Source organism: Ictalurus punctatus, chromosome 25 (assembly GCF_001660625.3).
Source record: "Ictalurus punctatus breed USDA103 chromosome 25, Coco_2.0, whole genome shotgun sequence".
NCBI lineage: Eukaryota > Metazoa > Chordata > Actinopteri > Siluriformes > Ictaluridae > Ictalurus > Ictalurus punctatus.
Genome location: NC_030440.2, coordinates 18976950 through 18998739, shown reverse-complemented (window position 1 = coordinate 18998739; position 21790 = coordinate 18976950). Strand labels below are relative to the sequence as shown.

The 21790-nt window shown below is 37.4% G+C and overlaps 1 protein-coding gene and 1 pseudogene across 1 annotated transcript; one reads left to right on the top strand and one right to left on the bottom strand.

Moving 5' to 3' along the window:
• The first annotated feature begins 1423 nt into the window (after positions 1-1423).
• Positions 1424-13419, top strand: calm1b (calmodulin 1b). The gene is made up of 6 exons (XM_017456759.3): positions 1424-1575; positions 6178-6208; positions 7347-7490; positions 11334-11440; positions 11542-11677; positions 12413-13419. Exons 1-6 carry the CDS (start codon positions 1573-1575, stop codon positions 12439-12441), a joined length of 450 nt encoding a protein of 149 aa, XP_017312248.1. The 5' UTR covers positions 1424-1572; the 3' UTR covers positions 12442-13419.
• A 2823-nt stretch (positions 13420-16242) lies between these two features.
• Positions 16243-21617, bottom strand: LOC128629163 (26S proteasome regulatory subunit 4-like; annotated as a pseudogene).
• Between the last annotated feature and the right edge of the window lie 173 nt (positions 21618-21790).

The following is a 21790-nucleotide window of genomic DNA, read 5'->3' as shown; positions in this document are numbered from 1 at the left end:
TACTTAAAACATCATAAATTACTCTACAAACGTGAAAATCCACTACAGCATAAAACAATAAATGAACCTGCAAGCAAATTAAAAAAAAATTATTAAATACATTTTAAGAAGCACTACAGCAACAAAAGGCAGTTTGGACACTGTAGCACAGGAGTACGGTCGGATTTTAAGTTTTGAAGTCATGGGTTAGTTTCCACTCAAAAAAATTGAAAATAACATTTACAGGATAAATATTAAGCTCTAAAACAATACACACGACCCGCTAATCATTAATTAATAATACTGCAGCTCTGAAATACCCAATAAACACGCAGAAAACCCATATAAACGTATCCCTCCGCGTTAGGAGACACAAGAGCAGCAACCTGAAGTGCGGAAGGATACAGAACTATGTAGGAGCAGTAGTCTGGCCACTTCTGTGTAGAAGACCCTTTAGGTAGCCTGCGCGTTCGCCTTTTTAAAATTCACACTGATTAGCGTTCATTACACTTTAAAATAAAATTGTATTATTCATTTAAATTTATATAAAAAGTTAACAAAATATTAACTAAAATAGAGATGTACCACAAAGAAAGAAAAATATTTAAAAAGACAAAGAAAAAGTGTGTTAAATAAAGCATACCAAATAGAGCAAATGAGTTAGATTAACTAAAAAGAGATTTATTTTTCTTAGTTTTAAATGTTACTGCTAACTTCATTGCTAAACCTATGAAACGGAATAAACTGATATACTAATCTTGGGAATAAAAAAATTATATTCAATTTTTTTTTTTTTTTTTTTTTTTTTTTTTTTTTAATGTCAGAAACTAGGCCTCTGCTTAGCGCCCACTTCTGTATAATATTATTGAATTTTTTTTGGTTCTATCCAAAATTTAAATTGTGAAAAGCCTTAAAGCTGATACAGCATTATAGGTTTTTTTGTTTGTTTGTTTGTTTGTTTGTTTGCTTACACAATGTCGACATTTCTTCATAGTTTGATAACCTAGCTGAGCACATGTTTTACCATTCTAGAAATAATTATTAAAAATAAATTAAATAAAACGAACTTTTTAGGCCATTCATGCTTCATCACTTGTTTTGTATTGGTATGTTTTTAAGTTATATTCTGTCGCTTTTAGGCTAATAGTGTGCTTTTATTGCTTTAACATGTCGATCAGTGTGAAATGGATGTCATTCAATCAGCCATTTTTTGTGAGCGTGGGATCCAAACAGAAAAAAAACACGACATTAACGTCTTTATATTCGTATTGCAAACGTGTTTAAAGAGGCTTAAACATTTATTATGCTTTATTTATTTAAGGGGGAAAAATACCAAATTGTTTTTTTGTGTGTGAGAAACGTTTTAATCTTTTGCAAAACATCGCTTTTAATCGCTGCGGCAGCGCCCTCTAGCGGAGAGTGAAAACGCGGAAGTGTACAGAAAGAGAGTGGGAGTGTCCCGGATGTAGGAACTCCCTGGCGGCTTTGCGTGGCGGAGGGATACATTTCACCCACAGCAGACAGAACAAACAGCATCGCTGCGCCCCATAAACCGCTTCCGCCTCTACAAGACTCTCTCTCCGCTCTACAAACATGGTGCGTATGTTCATTATTGTTTGATAATTAAAAATATATATATATATCTATACATATTTTAAATCTGTTTATGGTATTTGACGTTTTGATGCTTTCTGTTCGCCGCAGACAAACGTGTGGCCTTAATTATAGTCCTGGTCTGTCTGTCCATGTGAGCATTGGGATTCATTCAAACATTAAACTTTAAAAAAATATATATCCTAGATATTTATTAACGATTGTATTGTATTATAAATACGTAAAATATCTATAAATGTGAGATAATCACAGGGTTCAGCCAGGGGTAACTGCGGGATTTAATGATGCAGCATTTGTCTGCTTATAATAGGCGGATGAAATTAATTTAATTAATTAATTAATCTATTAATTGAATGAGATTATTCCGTTATCCTGATAACAAAGCACCCTGTATCAAGCTGTGTGTAAATCCAGACAGTGTATATCTTTCAGAACTACCCATAAGAGCCAGTATTTCTAATAGACAGTGTGAGTAGTGCTGGTGTTGAGCTTCATCATGGTTTAAAAACGGTTGTAAAATAATGAGACTCTCCCTGAAGCCTGTACACATGAATTAGTGTCACTTAGGAATGACTAAATACAGCACGCCTTCAAAAATCTGATACAAATATTATTTTAAAAAATGAAAAGAAACATGAACAATGAATAAAATAAGAAGTAGGGGTGTTTTAACAGTGTGTGTGTGTGTGTGCGCGCGTGCGCGCGCGCAGATTGCTCTAAAGTTGGCATAATTAAATGATATAATGAAAGACCAATGACCCACAACCCTGAGTGCAGCCGATGAATCCTGCAAAATGTCCATAAAGCAGAAAGAGCTGAGCCGTGTGTCCCTCAGCTGTGCATACAGATGTTTGCAGATGTGCTGTGAATACATTAGTATGTGCTTACAGGCTGTGATGTCACTTCACAGTTTACTTTACACATGGTAGACAAGTATGAAATGTGAGTGAAATTGTTTCATTTACAGTGAGTTGAAGTAAATAAATACATAACAGTAATGTCAACGAGAGCAAGATACAGGGTATCGTTTCTATATAATGTGTGTGTGTGTGTGTGTGTAGGCCTAAATGTTACTTATAAGAGATAAATGTTACTTATAAGATGGATAATCATGTAGAAAATATGTGTAGATAGAGACAGTGAGAGAAAGACAGATAGATGAATGACAAACAGACATGGGACCAACTTCTTCTCTTATTATTTTTATTATTACTACTATTAGTATTATAGGAGTTATGCATGGAGATTCTTGCAGGTGTGTGTGTGTGTACACACAACTGCAGGAATCTCCATGCATAACTCCTATAACTGTTAAGCAGCTTTCCAGGCTCAGTGGGCTGATAGAGTTCATATTGTACTGTGTGTGTGTGTGTGTGTGGGATTATCAACATGAATCATCCTTTAGTCATAAATAGTATTATTCTTATTCTTATTATTATTATAATTATAATAATTATTATTATTATTATTATTATTATTATTATTATGTCTGAGATGGTATTAATAATGAATGACTATTAATGACCAAAGAGCTGGTGTGTGTGTGTGTGTGTGTGTGTGTGAGTGTGAGAGAGAGAGAGAGAGAGAGAGAGTGAGTGAGTGTGAGTGAGTGTTGAGATGAATCAGCATGTTGTTATCTGCAGTTTGTGTGTGTGTGTGTATGTATGCATGCTTGCTTTCCTTTTCAATCTGATCTTGATTAACATCCAGTATTATTTATATTTCACTTTGAACACAAATTGCGCTGAGAGTACGTGTGGGGAAATATTCCACTCGTCCCGGTATAATAATTTAGTTGTGAAAGATATTGCGCTGCTGCAGAAAACATTACAATCAGACTTTCACACAGACTCATGCGTTGTTTTTATCGTTGAAAAACCGAAAGTCTCGGAAAAACGCTGCAGAGCAGCACTAACATCAAATCTCTTTAAAAGCTGCTTTCATACTTTAATGACTTAAAAGGTTTAGTATTTGAATAAATCTGAATATCAGTGTTTCTCTGAAAACACGTTTCTCTTTTGTGTGTAACTCGAACACAAGTGCTAGCATTTGAACGACTGGTTACCCCCAAAAGAGTAAACTGCACCTAAGCAGTCCATACAGGATTTCGCTAAGGTTTTTTTGTGATTGTTGTGGCCAAAAAAATGCTTGATTTTGCTGTGATTTCTTTCAAAATTTCTGCTTTTTTTTGCAGAAAACTACTCAAATCCGCGAAATCACAATCGCACGAAATGGTCTCGCACGCTCTTTCACAGTGATGTTTGTTGGTAAATGAGACCTTTAGCTGTACTCATGTTGATTACAAACTGAAGTATTCATGCCCATTTTTCTGTGGCACATAACTGTCTAACAACATGATAAACACATGACATTCATCGTGTTTGAAATCACGCTGGATTAGTTTTACACATGGACACGTAGAATGTGATTATTAGCAGTGTACCATTTCCTCTGGGTCCCGATCCATCATGTCAGTCACTTTTAATGGACTGAGTGCACGCTTCTGAAAGATTTGTCCATATTTTACCTTCTATAGAATGAGCAGTAGAAATAACTCCAGGTAATATAAGCTTGCATCCCATCTGAAAGGATGTGTTGGTAAAGATTGTGTTACATCCTGTGGGAAAACAGGTTTTTACACTTTTCTTCAGTATAAAGACGCGATGTTTTTAAAGGACATGTCGGATTAATGTGATCATTACATCAAGGACTTTGCACACAGCTCGCCATCCTCTCAATCCTATATCGTATTAGTCTTTTTTTAGTCAGAACCTCTATTCGAATTTTATTAGTTTATCAGGGGGACGTCTGAAATAAATATGAACAGTCTCCTCATCGATGAACTCTCGTGTCTGGACAGCAAAAAATTGATCCACAGTAGGAGCGAGTATCTAGCGGGACGTTTGTGTCACATGGCTCATTGGATATCTAAGGAAGTGTCAGTTATACAACTAGTCATTATTTATAGAAAAGTAAAAGTTGATGATGTGCATCTGAGAATATAACGTAGTGCTTTAGCTGCTGTTATAACAGCCCCTTTTAGCCCCGGGCTGGATCTCTTTTCTTTGTGATTTTTTTTTTGCTTTCTCCTCCGGAAAACGCTTTTCTCAGTGTGTGTAGTCGAGGTTTTACCTCCCAGCCAGATGTTTTAGAAGTGCCTCTCTTATAAAGCATCCATTTTTCATTTGGTGATGTGGGAAGTGTTTAAAATCAGGGGTAGGGCTGTGCCCATGATCGCCCATGATAAGAATTGTGTTATTGACGATACAGTTGAGAAGAGTTCCAACCCTGGACAAGGAAGAAGAATTAATCCCCAAAAAAGGAGCTTCCCCCGTAATAGAGGTCGAGGGATAGTGGATTTTATAGTATAGTGAAGTTGGGCGGTACCTACCCGCCGATAACCGATTAACTGCTAGTTTTTAAAATTGATACTGGATAAAAACGTAACACTCAAAGTAAAATATTGCTGAACTTTATTACAAAAATAAACAGTACTGACCGTACCATGAAAATGTACTGTACTTTTTTAAATGAAATAAATATGAATATATTAACTGTTAATAAATATTAAAGTAAATAAAAATATACATCCAAACTGAACCAAAAAAATAACGCTCCAAATAACAAATAAAAATAGAGACGTCCAAAATGAATCAAAAACACTTAAATTAACACAACAAAATTTGTCAGTGGTAGCTTTTGTTTTGCCTCTAGTGGCCGTTCTTGTGCTATATAATGACAGCGGACCCTTTTCAGCCACTCCGTAACGGACGCGACCGGGACAAAGTATCTGTGTGGATTTTTGCCAATAACCAATAGTTCCAGCAGTCGGTTATCAGCGCCGATTAGTCAGAAAACCGATCAATCGGCCGACCTCTAATCCATAATATGGAAGTTGTTCGCATACAACATTTCCATTTGTTTTTCCTGGAGTGAGATAATGAATCCTGCAAGTATTGGTGTTTGCATTTTTACTGGAATTTCAATTTGTGAATAAAATTAAAAACATATATATTTATTTATTTATTTATTTATTTATTTATTTATTCTCTTTAATTGGTATGGTTTAGTATTTGATGATATCCAGGATTAAGTTGAACTTTTTTGGATAAGTGTTTGCGTTTGCAAAAACTGTATCCTGATGGGACTTGACGTGGCCAAAAACATGGTGTTGAATGGTACTTTTTCATAGCGTCATTTATATCGTTACCGGGAAATAATGTGATTGTAGATTTAAGTCTGTATCGCTCATCCAAGGACGCTTGTATAAAACACTCCGCTTTGTGTGAGTATCTTACACGGTATTCCCTGTGCTTATAAAATTACAGCACGTATACTGTTTCTGAATAATAATTATGACTTCTGGGCCTTAACTACTTCTTGAAGTCGTAATAAATCTGTGTGGATGATGCGCTTGCTTTTAAATGCAGGTTTGATCACTAGTACAGTTTACTTTGCATAAAAGAACATTTAATTCATTTCAGAGGAACATTTCAACCATATAATAATAATAATAATAATAATAATAATAATAATAATAATAATAATAATAATAATAATATTTCCATCTGTTTTGTGTTTAAGGCTGATCAGCTAACAGAGGAACAAATCGCAGGTAAGAGCTGATGACTTCTTTAATCTGTAATATAGAATTAATCACTTCTGCGTTTTGTAGCATTTTAATCTTCATTCCAAACATAACACACACACACACACACACACACACACACACAGACTCGGTTCTACATCTTCATGGTGGTTATTATATATCAGTGTTCATACAGTGTGTGTGTGTTACCCATAATGCACTGCAAGCATACATCAGGTTTAACATACTATACAGATGTTAAATGATACTAGATTGATACTGATACTAGAATGATACTGTAATGATACTAGATTTCTAAATGTATGATGTGTTTCCTGAAGAATATCCCGACAAAGTGATTAAAAAACCCCAATAAATTAAAGGTTAAGGGTGAAAAAGTCTAAAACCCTCTCAATTGAACAGTTACGGAAGGAAGAATGTTGTTTAGGGAAAATAAAGGATAGATGAGAATAGACAAAAGAACATAAAGTAAAAGGAATAAAAAGCAAATGAGAATTAAAGAGCGAAAGAAAAAGATGGAAAAAAGAATAAAATGGGATCGCACATAAAGGGCGGACAGAGAGGAAGAAGAGTAGAATAAAATGAGGGAAGAAACAAAAAGAAGGAAAGTAGGAAAAACGTAAGAGTGAGAGATAGGAAAGCGGAATAAGGGAAAAATAAAGGAGAGGGAGAGAGAAAAGAATGTATATACTGTAAATGATTGGATGCAGAGAGGAAGAAATGTGGAGTAAAATGAAGAGACGGAAGTAAAGAATAAGGGAAAAATAACGAAGTAAGTTTTAAAAAGAGAGAAAGAAGGAAGGAATAAAAAGAGAATAAAGAAAAAATAGGAAGTAAACCTAATGAAAACATAAAAGCATCAAAGAAGAAAGAAAGGAAGACGAAAAAAAGGAATTCCGAATGAATGAGAAGAAGAAAGTAGATTAAGAGAAACAAAGAAAAATAAATGAATGTTGTATGTTTATAATGAGTGTGTGTTCGGACACATCTGATCAGAATCCAATTTTACTGATGTTCCTGCGCGTGTTTCAGACTCGGATCAGAGGAACTTCCGCTCTCTTTACCTTTTAATAAACTGTAGTGTTTTTAAACTCTAAACTCTGCCCCTGATTGTGTTTGTTTATTGTGTTTATTTATTTGTCAGAGTTTAAGGAGGCGTTCTCACTGTTCGATAAGGACGGAGATGGCACCATCACGACTAAAGAGCTGGGCACGGTGATGCGCTCTCTGGGACAAAACCCCACCGAGGCCGAGCTGCAGGACATGATCAATGAAGTCGACGCTGACGGTTAGTTTAAAAAAACAAAACAAAAACAAAAAAAGTCAAATATTTATCTTCATGCACTCATCCCCGAGCGTGTGAGAGAGGTTCTGGGGAAAGAGAAAAGAAAAAAAATCAATGGATGGTGAAAGAAATGTAGAATGAAATGAAGAAAGGAAGGAAGGAGCAGAATGTGAGAGGAAGACAACCAAAAAAAGACAGAAAAATAAAGAGAAATAAAAAGGGAGAGATAGAAACAGAAAGATGCACAATATAAAAGAAAAGAAATGCATGGAGAGAATGGAAGAAATGTAGAATAAAATGAAGGAAGGAAGACGAAAGATGTAAAAGTAAAATGAAAGAATGAGTATAAGAAAGAAAAGAAGAGAATAAACAAGGAGTAAAGAGAAATAAAGCCAGGGAAGGAAAGCTGAAATGTTGCCCGACGTTGCACGGATGAAAAATTGTGCTTTCAAAAATGCAGAAGAATTATTTCCACGTTGCTTAAATCGATTATTTAAAATAAAATTAATGAACCTGAATTTAATCTGAATTTACATATTATATTTAGATTTATTTACTAAACATCAGGGTTGTTTTTATGGCCTACAGGGCCAAACCAATAAACATACCCTCCTTCATTTAAACTAATTTACTATTTTAAATGATGCAAATACATATTTATTCCCACCATTTTAATGTCCTCTAATAAAGAGGTGTAAACGTGTTGTGTAAAGATCGCTTCCTTATAAACACATTCTACAGTTCTTTTACAAGCAGGGTTTAGTACTGTCCTAATTATTAGGCAGTATAAATATCATTACACGCTTGGTTGCTGTTTAACTTCCTTCTCTCTCTCTCTCTCTCTCTCTCTCTCTCTCTCTCTCTCTGAGTGGTGATGTGTAGGTCAGACAGTAATAAGGAAATAAAAGCGATTACATAATCCACACTGCGCACTTCAGGCATGGCGATGCCCACACGGCGAGTCTCACTGTGATGTCTGATTTGAGGAATAGATTGTCGTTTGTTTCCGGTCTTGTGTTTTTTCCGCTCGAGTACAGCCGGTATAAAAGTGTGTGTGTGTGTGTGTGTGTGTGTGTGTGTAATACTGTAACAGTAAGACACAATACCACAATTTATAGCACACGAGTATAAAAGCTTTAAAAGTTTGTTTCTATAGCAGTCAACTTTCAGTCGTCGTTTTTACAAAAGATTTCATTATCTTCTGGATCAGGTATGGAATTAAATTTCCAGATCCAGTTCCGATCCAAATCTCGCTAGCCAATGAGAGTAAATCGCCATTAAGCCCCGACCACACGAGAGGTTTGTGACAGAATGGCGAACGTAAAGTTTGAAAGCGTAAACGAAACTTAAGAAAGAAAGGATGTTGTTTGTTAAATTTTTGCACACAGAGTTCACTGTTTTCAGTTTCAGAGCATTTTTCTTCTTTCTCTTTGTATATTTTTGTTCAGTCTCTTGAAAAGTTACGTTCATACTTCTGGCACAAATTTAATTCCATAGATCAGGAAATAAGTGTGTTATGCCAAATAACACACAAAGTTTAAATGGCAAGATCTCTGATTTATTTAAAGAAAGGCAGAGTACATATCAGGCTTAACACGCAACAGAGGCAATGGGTTAACTATTGACTGGCTAGGCAGAAGAGCATATTTGTATAAAACGGGAAGCATATTAATGTACGACAGGAACAACTCCGTATATGGTATTCAGGAAGTCATAGGAATATGAACAAATGGTATTCGGGGAGACAAAGGAATGTGCACATGGTGAGGGGCTTTCTGTCTGTACCTGGTTGGGAAGGGTTAGAGAGGTACAAAGAGGAAAACGTTTTTACAGTAAACTTTTCAGAAAGAAAGGAAAATAAATAAGTGATGAGAGAGACAGAGGCAAAGAAAGAAAGAAGCATTCAAAGAACGACAGAAAGAAGGAATAAAAAGAAAGAACGGAAGAGAAAAAAATTCAAAGTAAGAAAGAGAATTAAAGGAAGAGACTGGACAGAAAGACACAAAGTGAATGGAGAGAAGAAGAAATGGAGAATAAAATGGAGAAACAGAAATAAAGTAGGGAGGAGAGAAGCAAAGAACCTTGTTTTTAGGAAACGTACTGATCTGAAGCTGAATGTTCTTTTAGAACAATCGCTAGAGCCCAAGTTATCAAATGGGACGTTTAAAATGGGTGTAAAGTGGTTTATTATGGCGTCTAATGTAATTTTAGTTTAAATCACTGCAGTTTCTGCGGTCAGAGTGATCCGGTCATACAGGTTTAACTCCTCTTTACACCTTCACGTCCCTGGGCGTTAAGTGCGTTTGCAAAATGCAAAAATGAAGGTCACACTTAACTGCGTCTCCACCCAGGAATTTCCCTCAAGGGATCGTATAACCGCCAAGAAGCGTGCGTCGTTTACATCTCCATGTTCCAAATCAGCTTCGTTGTGTTTTCTGTTAGCGGGATTAAAGATGGGTAAAGCAAAGTGGCTCCAAAAATTCTGTACTTCATCTTATACTATTCCACATCTTGGCAGTCGTGTATTTTTATTTTCTTAGCGGCTCCTCCTGTTGATCTTGAGTAGGTGCTGTAATGTTTAGTAACAGTAGTCACGACTTATTATAATTATTGCAGTGGAAGCTCTGAATAGATGACTTGAGAATGATAAAAGTAGTGAATAGATGTATATGTGCTCCTAGGTAGCGAGCTCTAAGCAAGGTGAACGCTCTTTAAAATGGAAGTTCGTTAATCTGTAGCGAACCAGACTGTTTCCAAATATAGTCTTAGCCAGGAAAACATTCAAATCTACATCTATGGCATTCAGCAGACGCTTTTATCATCCGGAGCGACTTACAGAAGTCTCTAACAATACTCAAACATCCTCATACTGGTTCAGTAGGTCATGGACTGAGAGTACTGTCAGTCTAAAGCCCTGTTGGGGAGACGTGGATGTTTGTTATACCAACAATTCTAAATATACTGTAAATATTACATCATTAATTATTGATGTTACTTCTAATAATAATTTTTAAAAAAAAACATAGTAAGTATTGTGACGGTTTCAGTGTAACAAAGTACCATCAAGACGTTAACCTACCTCAAGTTCTTTGTGGTTAGCCTTCATATGCCGCTTGAGGAAACGTCGTTTCCCTGCCCTCTTTAGACAAAATGGCGTTTGCATTTTTTTTTCTCTCTCTCGGCCCAAATATCAGATCTTCTCTTTCTCCCAAGTGCAACTGTTGCTGTCATTATTTAACGAACATTAGCTTGAAAGCTTCTCCACACTGCGCCTGCTCTCTTTAGTCCTGATACGCCGCGTGCAGCACAGGAAAGGAAACAGGATATTTGGATTGTAATTTAGAAGAAAAAAAAGTTTATAATATTTTGTCTCCTCTTTATCGTCAACGAAAATAAAGAGAGATTTTGGTAGAGTTTTTATTTTTTCATTTTAGTTTATTATTTTAGTCTCATCTTTTTTTCATCAACATTATTGCATGTTGATCTAGTCTCAGTTAGTGGTTAACGACGTCGTGTCGTCTCGTCATCGTCTCAGAATAATGTGTTTATTCCAACATTATTGGAATTTTATGTAGTGAACACCGACAGGCGAAGTGATGTGTCCCAGTACTCTTGGATTAGTGGTCCAGAACTATCTGTTGTATAATGTTGTTTATCCTAATAAAAAAATGTACTTTAAGCGCCACTTGCACGTGTCCCCTCAAAATCACTTCAGTGTGACCACCATGACGTTATATCACTCAAATTCCATAATGTCCATTATGCTGGTTGGATAAATGGAAATCAGTATTAAACCACGAGTCGCTATAATGGAATTTGGTGTGTTTATATATTTCCTGTTCTCAGGTAATGGAACAATCGACTTCCCCGAGTTCTTGACCATGATGGCCAGAAAGATGAAGGACACGGACAGCGAGGAGGAGATCCGCGAGGCCTTCCGGGTTTTCGATAAGGTTCGTTTAAACACTTCGGCCTGTCTCAGCACAGTTCATATGACGTGTGTCTCAGATGCTAAGATGTTGATTAAACCATGTGAACCCCCCCTTCTCTTTAGGATGGAAATGGCTACATCAGCGCTGCAGAACTGCGTCACGTCATGACAAACCTGGGCGAGAAGCTCACGGACGAGGAAGTGGATGAGATGATCAGAGAAGCCGATATCGACGGAGATGGTCAGGTGAACTACGAAGGTACGGAACAAAACTTCATCTCCTTTCCTTATGCAGGTTTATGCACGTATTCAGAATGAGTTTTAGCAACACCACCCGCTTGCACTGGAGAAGCCTTAAACAAGACCCTAATCCCTAACTGCACAGACCTGTCCTTGGATTGTATTCTGGGTTTCTGCTGCCTGAGTTAGGATTAGTGGTGGAGATTAGGATTGGCAGTGAGTGTTAGATATTGTGCTTGGCGGTGAGGGTTACTTAGATACTGGGATTGGCGGTGAGGGTTACTTAGATACTGGGATTAGCGGTGAAGGTTAGATATTAGGATTAGCAGTGAGGGTTAGTTAGATATTGGGATTGGAGGTGAGATTGGGATTGGCGGTGAGGGTGAGATATTGGGATTGGCGGTGAGGGTGAGATATTGGGATTGGCGGTGAGGGTGAGATATTGGGATTGGCGGTGAGGGTTAGAGATAAACATCAGGGGTTAGTTGGAAGGTTTTAGTGGCAGTTAATATTAATTAGGGGTTCTTGGTGGCTAATGGTTAGGGATTAGTGGTGATTAATAATTATAAAGTTCATTAGCAATATTAATATAAAGCCAGTTTGAAGTGTGATGATGATAATTACTGAATAAATGAATGAAACCATTTTCATGTTTTGATTAATGAAATGAAAAATAAATGTTAATGATTGAACAACTCCGCCAAATCCACACTGACTGAACACGTCATCTTTTTGAATTCTTTTTTCCCCCCAGAATTTGTACAGATGATGACTGCAAAGTGAAGCTTCCTGCCATCTTAGAAGAAAAAAAAGTTTTATTTACCTCTTGTGGGGAAAAAAAATACAATTATTGAGAATTGTTTCTGTACAGAGAATGATTGAATGTTGAAATGAAAATATCTTCCTTCTGTCCACATGGATATAAAATCAAAAAAAAACTCTGCATGAATAAGTTAGTGCTCCATCCCTGCAGATCCACACTCTGTTATTAAAATAAAAGAAATAATCGACCTACAGCTTACTACCCACAGACACCGCACACGTAAAGCTCGGCTGATGTGTGACCTCGTCATCTCTCCGTTTTCTCTTCTTCCTGCATGCAGAGTGAGAATGAACGTGACGTACCAGACCTTTTATATATCGAGACAAACTGGGACCGATAATAGACGTGTGCTGATATTACATTTACACATTTCTTCTGTTATTATGTCATCAATTATTGTAATGAATTAACAGTATATTAACAATTGGCCGTAGAGAAATCAAGACCTTTTTCAAATTTAAGGCAACCATATAAACATGAGGAAAGTCCATAATAATAATAATAATAATAATAATAATAATAATAATAATAATAATAATAATAATAATAATAATAATAAAGTATTGTGTGTTAAATATCGCAGTTGTTTTTATTATTAACACATGCCTAATGAATAAACGCTGAGGGGAAGGGACTGTTGTCGGAAATTAAATATAAAAATAGGCTAAAATGTCTTTAAACATTTGGCATGATTTAGGTTTCATTGAAGGTTTTTTGTGTTAATGTTTGCTTGGATGGTCATCTTCTACTGTGGAGGAGAGACGCATGCATAACATCATCATCATCATTATTATTATTATTATTATTATTATAGAATACATTTCATTTGCTGAGTTCAGTTTACATCCATTCCAAGTTATACGTGCTACTCTTTTTTTTTTTTTTTTCTTTTTTTTTTCTTTTGGGTTTTTTTTCCAAATAAAAAACACCATAAACAACTTGTATGTTGTGTTTATTTATAAATCATTTGTGGTTAAATTTAATGAAGCTTGAAATAACACAGGATCTGTCTGTCCTGCTCTCTCTGTCTATCCATTGAAGTGTCAACCTGTCTTACAGCATTAATGAAGAGAGCTGTCTGTCCTTCTGTCTGTCTCTCCATCCGCCTACCCTTATATCTATCTGCCTATCCTTCTATCAGTCTACTTGTCTGTCTATGCTTTTACCCATCTCTCTTCATGTGGACTTACTAATTTACCTGCATAGGTGTCTGTCTACCAGGCTATCTATCTATCTGACATCCAGTCTTGCAGCATTAATAAAAACAGCTGTCTACCCATCTACTCCTCTATCCCCCTGCCGATACATCAATCTGTCTAGCTGTTCAGCCGTCTTTCCACACCTCTGTCCATATACGCCTGTATCCTTCTGCTCTATCCCTCTATCTGTCTACCTTCAACACTTCTCCCTGTCTACCCTTCTATCTATATATCTATCTACCTATATATCTTTGTTTGTTTATCTTTCTACCTGTCTACTGGTCTATCCATCCATCCATCCATCTAATTGTCAAGAAGCATTAATAAAAAGATCTGTCTTTCTATTCATTTATTTATGTCTCATAACTCATGCACCTGTTTATTTTGTATAATCATTTATTTGTCTATCCTTCCATCTGCCCTTATACCAGTCTGTCTACCCTTCTATCTCTCTATCTATCAGTCTGTCTATCCTCTTCATGATCTATCTACCGATTTCCTTATCTACCCAGCTGTCTGTCCTACAGCATTAATAAAAAAGCTGTCTGTCTGTATCCTTCTATCTGTCTGCCCCATTAATCTGTTTTTTTCTACCCTTCTAACAATCTACCTATCCCATCAGTTTCTCTACTTTTCCATCCATCGATCTATCTATTCTTTTATCTGACTCTTTTCCTGGTTTTGCTTCCCTACACCTCTATCACTCTATCTATATCTGTCTACCCTTCTATAAGTCTATGTGTCTGTCTGTTTACAACTTATTTGCAGACCTGTCTGTCTTACAGCATTAATAAAATAGTTGCCTGTACATCTGTCTACCCATTTCCCCATCATTCTATCCATCAGCAGAGGGAAAAAAAATAGATAAAAGGCAGAAACTCCAGTTTCATTTAAAAGTGTCATGGTCCTTACCTGGTTGACCAGGTGACCAAATTGCCCCGCCCCCTGACCATGACATCATCAGTTCCAAGGCTCCGGTCTAGCTGGTTTATGTTTGTTTATGGACTGTTTTGTGCCTCAAGAGCCATGTCGTTGATATGCCCTATTTGTATGTGGATCATCTACAGGCGTTAACATTGAACACACAACTACATTTATCTTCCACATGTTTAATGTGTGAACACTGCCGAGAACAAAATCAACTGGTGTGCACAAAATAAATATGTAAATATATAAACACTAAAAAATTCAACACATCTTCCAAACAGACATTTGCTTTCAGTTTCACATATTATCCTCTCTCTCTCTCTCTCTCTCTCTCTCTCTCTCACACACACACACACACACACACACACACACACACACACACACACACACACACACACACACACACACACAGACAGAGTACAGCAATGAGAAGAAACAAAGAGAAAAGGAGAGCGATTAAGTGTTCAATTTCACTGCTTTAGATTCAGAAGCCAATAGAAATTAGCACTGACGGAAGGAGTCTCCAGTGTCAGCGCTTTGTAACAGGTGAGAGAGCGTTGGTGAGGGAATGACTGTTTACAGCTGCTAGAACATAAGTGAGAACAGGAACTGACTTGTTTTGTGGGCAAATAAATGAATAAAAAAGTATGACGTGGTATTTAACAAATACAAAATGGTCATTTTTGGCTAAATCGCTGTGGTGTAAGAGGAATAAAACACTAGGGGATGTGCTGTTATGGAAAAATGATCAAGTTCAGGGTGGTAACAGTAACTCAGTTTCATCACACGGAGTATTTCACTCTAACAGCAGCACACACACAGTGGGCTATTCCTTATTTATCCAGGCTCATTAATGTAAATACACCATTGGTCTGTGTACTCGTCTTTATCTGCTAGATTTATAAATACTTTTAAGGAAAAGGTCAAAGTCTGCAAGCTTTGCAACCATGAAGAGGCATCAGGAGCAGCTTGTGGTGTGTGTATGATGTTTCCACAGATAAGTCTGCGTCCGTGAAATATCATTTATCATGATATGAAAACCTGACGAAAACAAACGTTTCAGCTCTGAGCTGCCCTCTAGTGGATAAAAGGTTTACTGCAATACTGATAAACAGTATCATCACTCACACACACAAACTGGTACACTCTCTCTAACACACACACTCACTCTCACACACTCACTCTCACACACACACTCTCACGCAAACTCTCGCGCACACACGCACACACACACACACGCACACACACACACTTTCGCACTCTCTCTCTCTCTCACACACACACACACACTCTTGCACTCTCTCTTTCTCAATCGCACACACACACACTCTCGCACTTTCTCTCTCGCACTCTCTTTCTCATTCACACACACACTCTCGCACTCTCTCGCACTCTCTCTTTCTCACTCGCACACATAGACACTCTCACACTCTCTCTTTCTCACTCTCTCTCTCACACACACACACACACACACACACACACACACACACACACACACACACACACACACATACTCTCGCACACACACACTCTCTCTCACACGGGCAGGTTCGTACCTGTCGGCTCCGGGAAGATCATCTTTCGCCAGTATGAGGTCATCGAGCGTGACATCATCAGACAGAGTCATCCGGCTCAAAAATTATTTTCTTTGTTTTATTGTCCAGCAGAAGGAACGCAATCTTACGATCAATCCGACCCGAAGTGAACAAGAGAGAACAAACAACCGCACCACATCCCGTTAAAGAAGCAACTTTCTGTGCTGTGTAACATTAAAAAAAAAACCTAAGTGACAGAAAGCGTAAAAAAAAAAGAAATCTGTACTATAATATATAAATATATCATATATTTATTCTCTTTGGAGACTGTTTTATATTACACTTCATTTTATATTTATTCTTTTTAGCAGCTGTGTATTACACTATATATGTTTTATATATTGTATATAGTGTTCATACTTCATTTCCCACTTTACATTTACTCTCTTTACAGACATTAATTGATATTACATTTCATTTTGTGATTATGTTTTGTATTTGTATTTAACAGTAATTTTGCCGCCAGTATTTCGCCCAGCGTGCTGTAGGTTAACTCTGGTCTAATGAGCGCAGGGTTGAGAGTTTCGATGCAGTTTGTGGCCATGATGACTTTAGCATCTCCTCATGAGTCAAATCTGTCCAGCTGATTGAGGAGCTCCAGCATCGTCGTCTGGATCTCACGCTCGCCGCCGGAGTTCCAGTCATACCTGCCACAGGAAATGTGGAAATCTGATCAGTCTTATAAATCAGATAATTCAGTCAAGTATCTAACATTCACTCTGAGTTTTTAATTCATTGATTAATGATTAAAGTTGGTAAAATATCATTAGAAAAATTAGAAACCGTCTGTAGTCTTTTTCTTTCCAGAATAAATGGATTAGAAATCAAGTCTTATCTCTGACACTTTCACATCTTTATGAAGTCTTTTTCAACCTTTCAGAATAAATGTAACACATCTGTATTATTTGTATACACAGACACCTCCTAAAGTATTGGAACAGCAAGGCCGATTCTATTGTTTTCGCAATACACTGAAGACAGTTGGGATCAAAATCACAAGCTGAATATGAGACGATAGATCAGAATTTCAGCTTTCATTTCCTCATATTTACAGTTATATGGTGAGAGCTGTGAAGAAAAACATGAAAACAACAGTCAGTGACATCACCAACAACCTCCACAGGGCAGGGGTGAAGGTCTCACAATCCACCGTTCAAAGAAGACTTTGAGAGCAAAAATATGGAGGCCGTACCACAAGATGGAAACCACTCATCAGCAGTAAGAATCAGAAAGACAGATTGGAATTCATAAAAAATACAGAGATGATGCACAAAAGGTTAATCTCTACCAAAGTGATAGAAAGGCCAAAGTGTGGAGAAAGAAAGGATCTGCTCATGATCCAGAACATACAAGCTGATCTGTGAAACAAGGTGGAGGTAATGTCACGGCTTGGGCTTGCACGGCTGCTTCTGGAACATTCTCACTAATCTTTATTGATGATGAACTCATGATGGAGCAGCAGAATGAATTCAGAAGTTTACAGGAACATTTTGTCTGCAGATTTACAGAGAAACGCATCCGAATGAATCAGGAGGAACTTCATCATGCAGCGAGACAACGATCCAAAACACACTTCCACCTCGACACAGGACTTCATCAGGGGGAAAGTGGAAGGGTTTAGACTGGACACGTCCATCACCAGACCTTCACCCAACTGATCAGCATCTCACCTCCTGAAGAGGAGCCTGAAGATAGAAACCCCCCCGAAACACACAACTACTGAAAGAAGCTGCAGGAGAAACCTGGAGAAGCTTCACAGAAGAAGAAACGAACAGTTTGGTGTCAGTGAGTTGAAGGATTTATGCAGTTATTGCAAGTAAGGGATATGCAACCAAATATTAAATCTTATTTACTTTCATTAACTTAAAGATTTATCTATTCCTATACTTTTGCTCACCAAAAAAATGGGTGTTCTGTGTTTTAGAACAAAAGGTCCTATGTTTTATGTTGTTTAACACGTTTAGATGTAAACACCAGAAGATAAAAGCTGAAATCCTAAACTCTCGTCTCATCTCCATCTTTTGATCTCAAACCCAAATGTCTTTGGTGTACAGCATAAAAAACAACAACGAATTGGACTTGTCGTTCCAATAGTTTTGGAGGGGACTGTTAATCAATATTACTGTTCTTTAATATATTAGAAATATATTATATTGAATTTTAAAACATTAATTATATGTGAAAAAAGAGCACTTTTTTCTTAATAATTAATTCTAAAAAATATATAACAAATGATTTCTTTTTGATATAATTAACCATATATTAGTATTAATTATTACTATTGTTAATGATATATTAATAATTTATTGATTTATTTTAGCTGTTCACATATTTTGTTTATAGTAATTATATTTGAATAGAAACTATTTGATCATTTGAATTATATTTTATTATAATTATTTGAACTGGCTGAAGATTTATAGATTGCATATTATATGTTTATATTAAATATGTATTGATTATGGTTTTATGGTGATTAACACTCAGTGCCACTGTACCTCTTGGTCTCGATGGCGTCGATGAAGACAATGGAGGGCGTGTGCTCCTCGGCCACTCTGAAAAGCTCGCGCACTAGTTTGGGTCCCTCACCCAGGTACTTCCGGATCAGCTCAGAACCTACCACGCGCAGGAACGTCGCTGACGCCTGATTGGCTATGGCTTTGGCTAGAATGGTTTTACCTGGAGATAGGGATTAACCAGCGGTGCATTAGAGCAGTGGTTTTCAAAGTGGGGGCCGCCAGGGGGCGCCCGGGGGGCCTCAACAATTTGGTGTGAAAAATAAATTCTCACACTCAGACAACCACACACACACACACACACACACACACACACACACACAATCAATTCCTAATGTAATGTAATGTAATGTAAGATGTAATTATTAATAAATAAAAAAAAAAGGGGGGGATATATTCAGAAGTCTGTATTTTTAATGTGTTTTAAAGACATCTTGCAAAAGGGGGGCCTCGGTCAAATGTTAGTGAGTGAGTGAGAGATTATGCACCTCCTGTTTCTCCTCCAGTGGTTTCATCTGTTCCTGATGAAGTCCTCCTCCATCAGCAGGTAATCTTTTAATGTGCTCCTGCTTCGGCAGCTTCAGCCTGCACTGAGTGTGTGGAGTCACTTTGGACATCAAACTCACACTCAGTGCACTGACATAAAGCAGTTTTGTGGAATGTTTATTGAATTAATGAATTCATTTTTTCCAATAAATGAGCATGTTTTTTTTTTGGCTTCCTGGTCAATGACACCATGTGTTTACAACGAGTGCATTAATAATGAATATAACTGTCAGAGCTGCTGTTATAGCGAATTAATCAACATCTAATCAATCAGAATCCAGATTTCAGCAGCATTTTCCTGTCACATGGTCGACTCAAAGATTTTTTAAATGAGTTCATTTGCCATTTCCACCAATTAATCACTAAAAAAAAAAAAATGATCTTGCAGTTTGTATTGTATATTTTACAAATAAGTGCTTATTATTTTATTTAAACCTCCAGCTTATGTATTTTAATATACAGAAACTGAATAATTATAATTTGTGCAAAAATAGAAAAAAAACAAAACAAAAACGAGAATACCTAAAGGCAGTTTCCTCGCTGCATCTGGACCTTTGGACTTTTTCTTCTTCTTGCTGACTCGTGTGGGGACCGAAGGCTCGTATTTCTTCTTCTTAATCTGTTATCAAGATTTTTAGATAACTGAGGGAAAGATTGTGTGTGTGTGTGTGTGTGGGGGGGGGGGGTTTAATGATAAAACACAGTGCTATTGAATGTATTGTAAAGCTGAATTCATTTCAAATGATTTGAAATGCAAATGATCGTTATGCTGTGGTAATGACACTTGAAATTTCTGGATTTCTGAGCTGGCCTCATATCATTTAGCTCAAGTCGTTTCACCTTGTCATGCTTTTTCCCACTACCTGGACCATGTCCCCAAGCCTGGTTCTGTCCCTGTACTGAAATACAAACAGATTACGCAGAAAGAGCTTTATTGCCAAGTGAGCTCACACACACAAGAAGTTTGACTTGGTAAAGGAAGCTTCCAGTACAGACACACACACACACCCACAGACACAATTTTATGATTTTTTTTTTAATGTAAAGAAGACACAATAAAGCTTAAAGACAGAATAGACATGGTACAGATGCTATGTACAGCTATGCAAGGGGTAATGCAGTGTACAGAAGGTATCTATACAGGTAATAGAATAAATAGGAGTCAATTTATAATCACACATAAGATTATATCCACAGTGAATAAATTGCACTAGGAGGGACTCCGGAGATTAACACTCACCTTAGGGTGCTTAAGAACTGTGCATGGTATGACCACTTAGTCAAGGCTGTCCAGTTAAAAGCAGATTTGACTGCAGTATCTATCAAACTATCAATCAATCAATCAATCAATACACACACACACACACACACACACACACACACACACACACATATATATATATATATGAGACACACACAGGCTGTGGAGTAATATTGGGTCAGAAGACTTAGCTTCATCCAGGAGATTAGTTTTTCTGGCATAATAACAACTCTCCTAACCACAGAGTCATGTGGAGTCGTGCTTGTATTGTGTTCCTGGCAGAGGTGGGCCAGTGGTGCGCTGGATAATGTGTCTGACTATGGATCAGAAGATTCTAGGTTCAACTCCTGGCTGGCTCGACTAGCTCTTTTTCATCCATTATTGTAGGTCATGGCACTGTATGACTGAAGCAGAGATCAAATTACAGTCTGCCCAACTCAATATTGCACTGTTGCTGACCATGGCTGGTTCTATTCTTTGTATGCAAACACCTGGCTCACAGTCCCCATGTGGTCTAGCGGTTAGGATTCCTGGTTTTCACCCAGGTGGTCTGGGTTCACCTCCCGGTATGGGAAGAAGTTTTAATTGAAATCCGTGCTTTAATTTGAGCATTGCTTTTTGACGTGACGGAGAATGGACAGAGTTCTAGGTCCTGTTTTCCAACTAGCAACTGCTTTTCAGTCAGAGTGACAGAGATCAGTCAGCTTGCAGGGTGCATCTTAAAATGGTCGTTACTTCGCTTTGTGGCTGCGGCAACCCCCTTTCATATCCGGGTCACGGCATAGATTTTCCACATTCCTCTTTTAATAGGAATCTGCTCATAGTTTGTATCTAGCAGCCCTTCTCCAGTGGGAAAGCCCGATGTGGTAGGATCTCCCTGACACAAACCGCAGATTAATCATGGGTCAGAAGACTCAGCTGTCCATCCCAGGCTGGCCAGGCTCTCTCTCACCCCATTTAAAGTTCTGGAGAAAGTTGTTTATTGACTTCCACATATTCGAAGCTCTGCATAGTTGTGAATGTTGCCAGTGGGAAAGCGAAATGAGACGGTATCTCACTATCCCAGGCAGAATGTGTACCGCTTCGGCCCATGCTTCATCCAGGAGATGATTTTTCCGGCATAATGACAACTTTACTAACTGCAGCGGTGTGTAAAGCTGTAATCGTATAGTGGTTAGTACTCTGCGTTGTGGCTGCAGGAACCCTGGTTTGAGTTTGAGTCTGGGTCATGGCATAGATTTTTCTACATTCCTCTTTTACTCTGA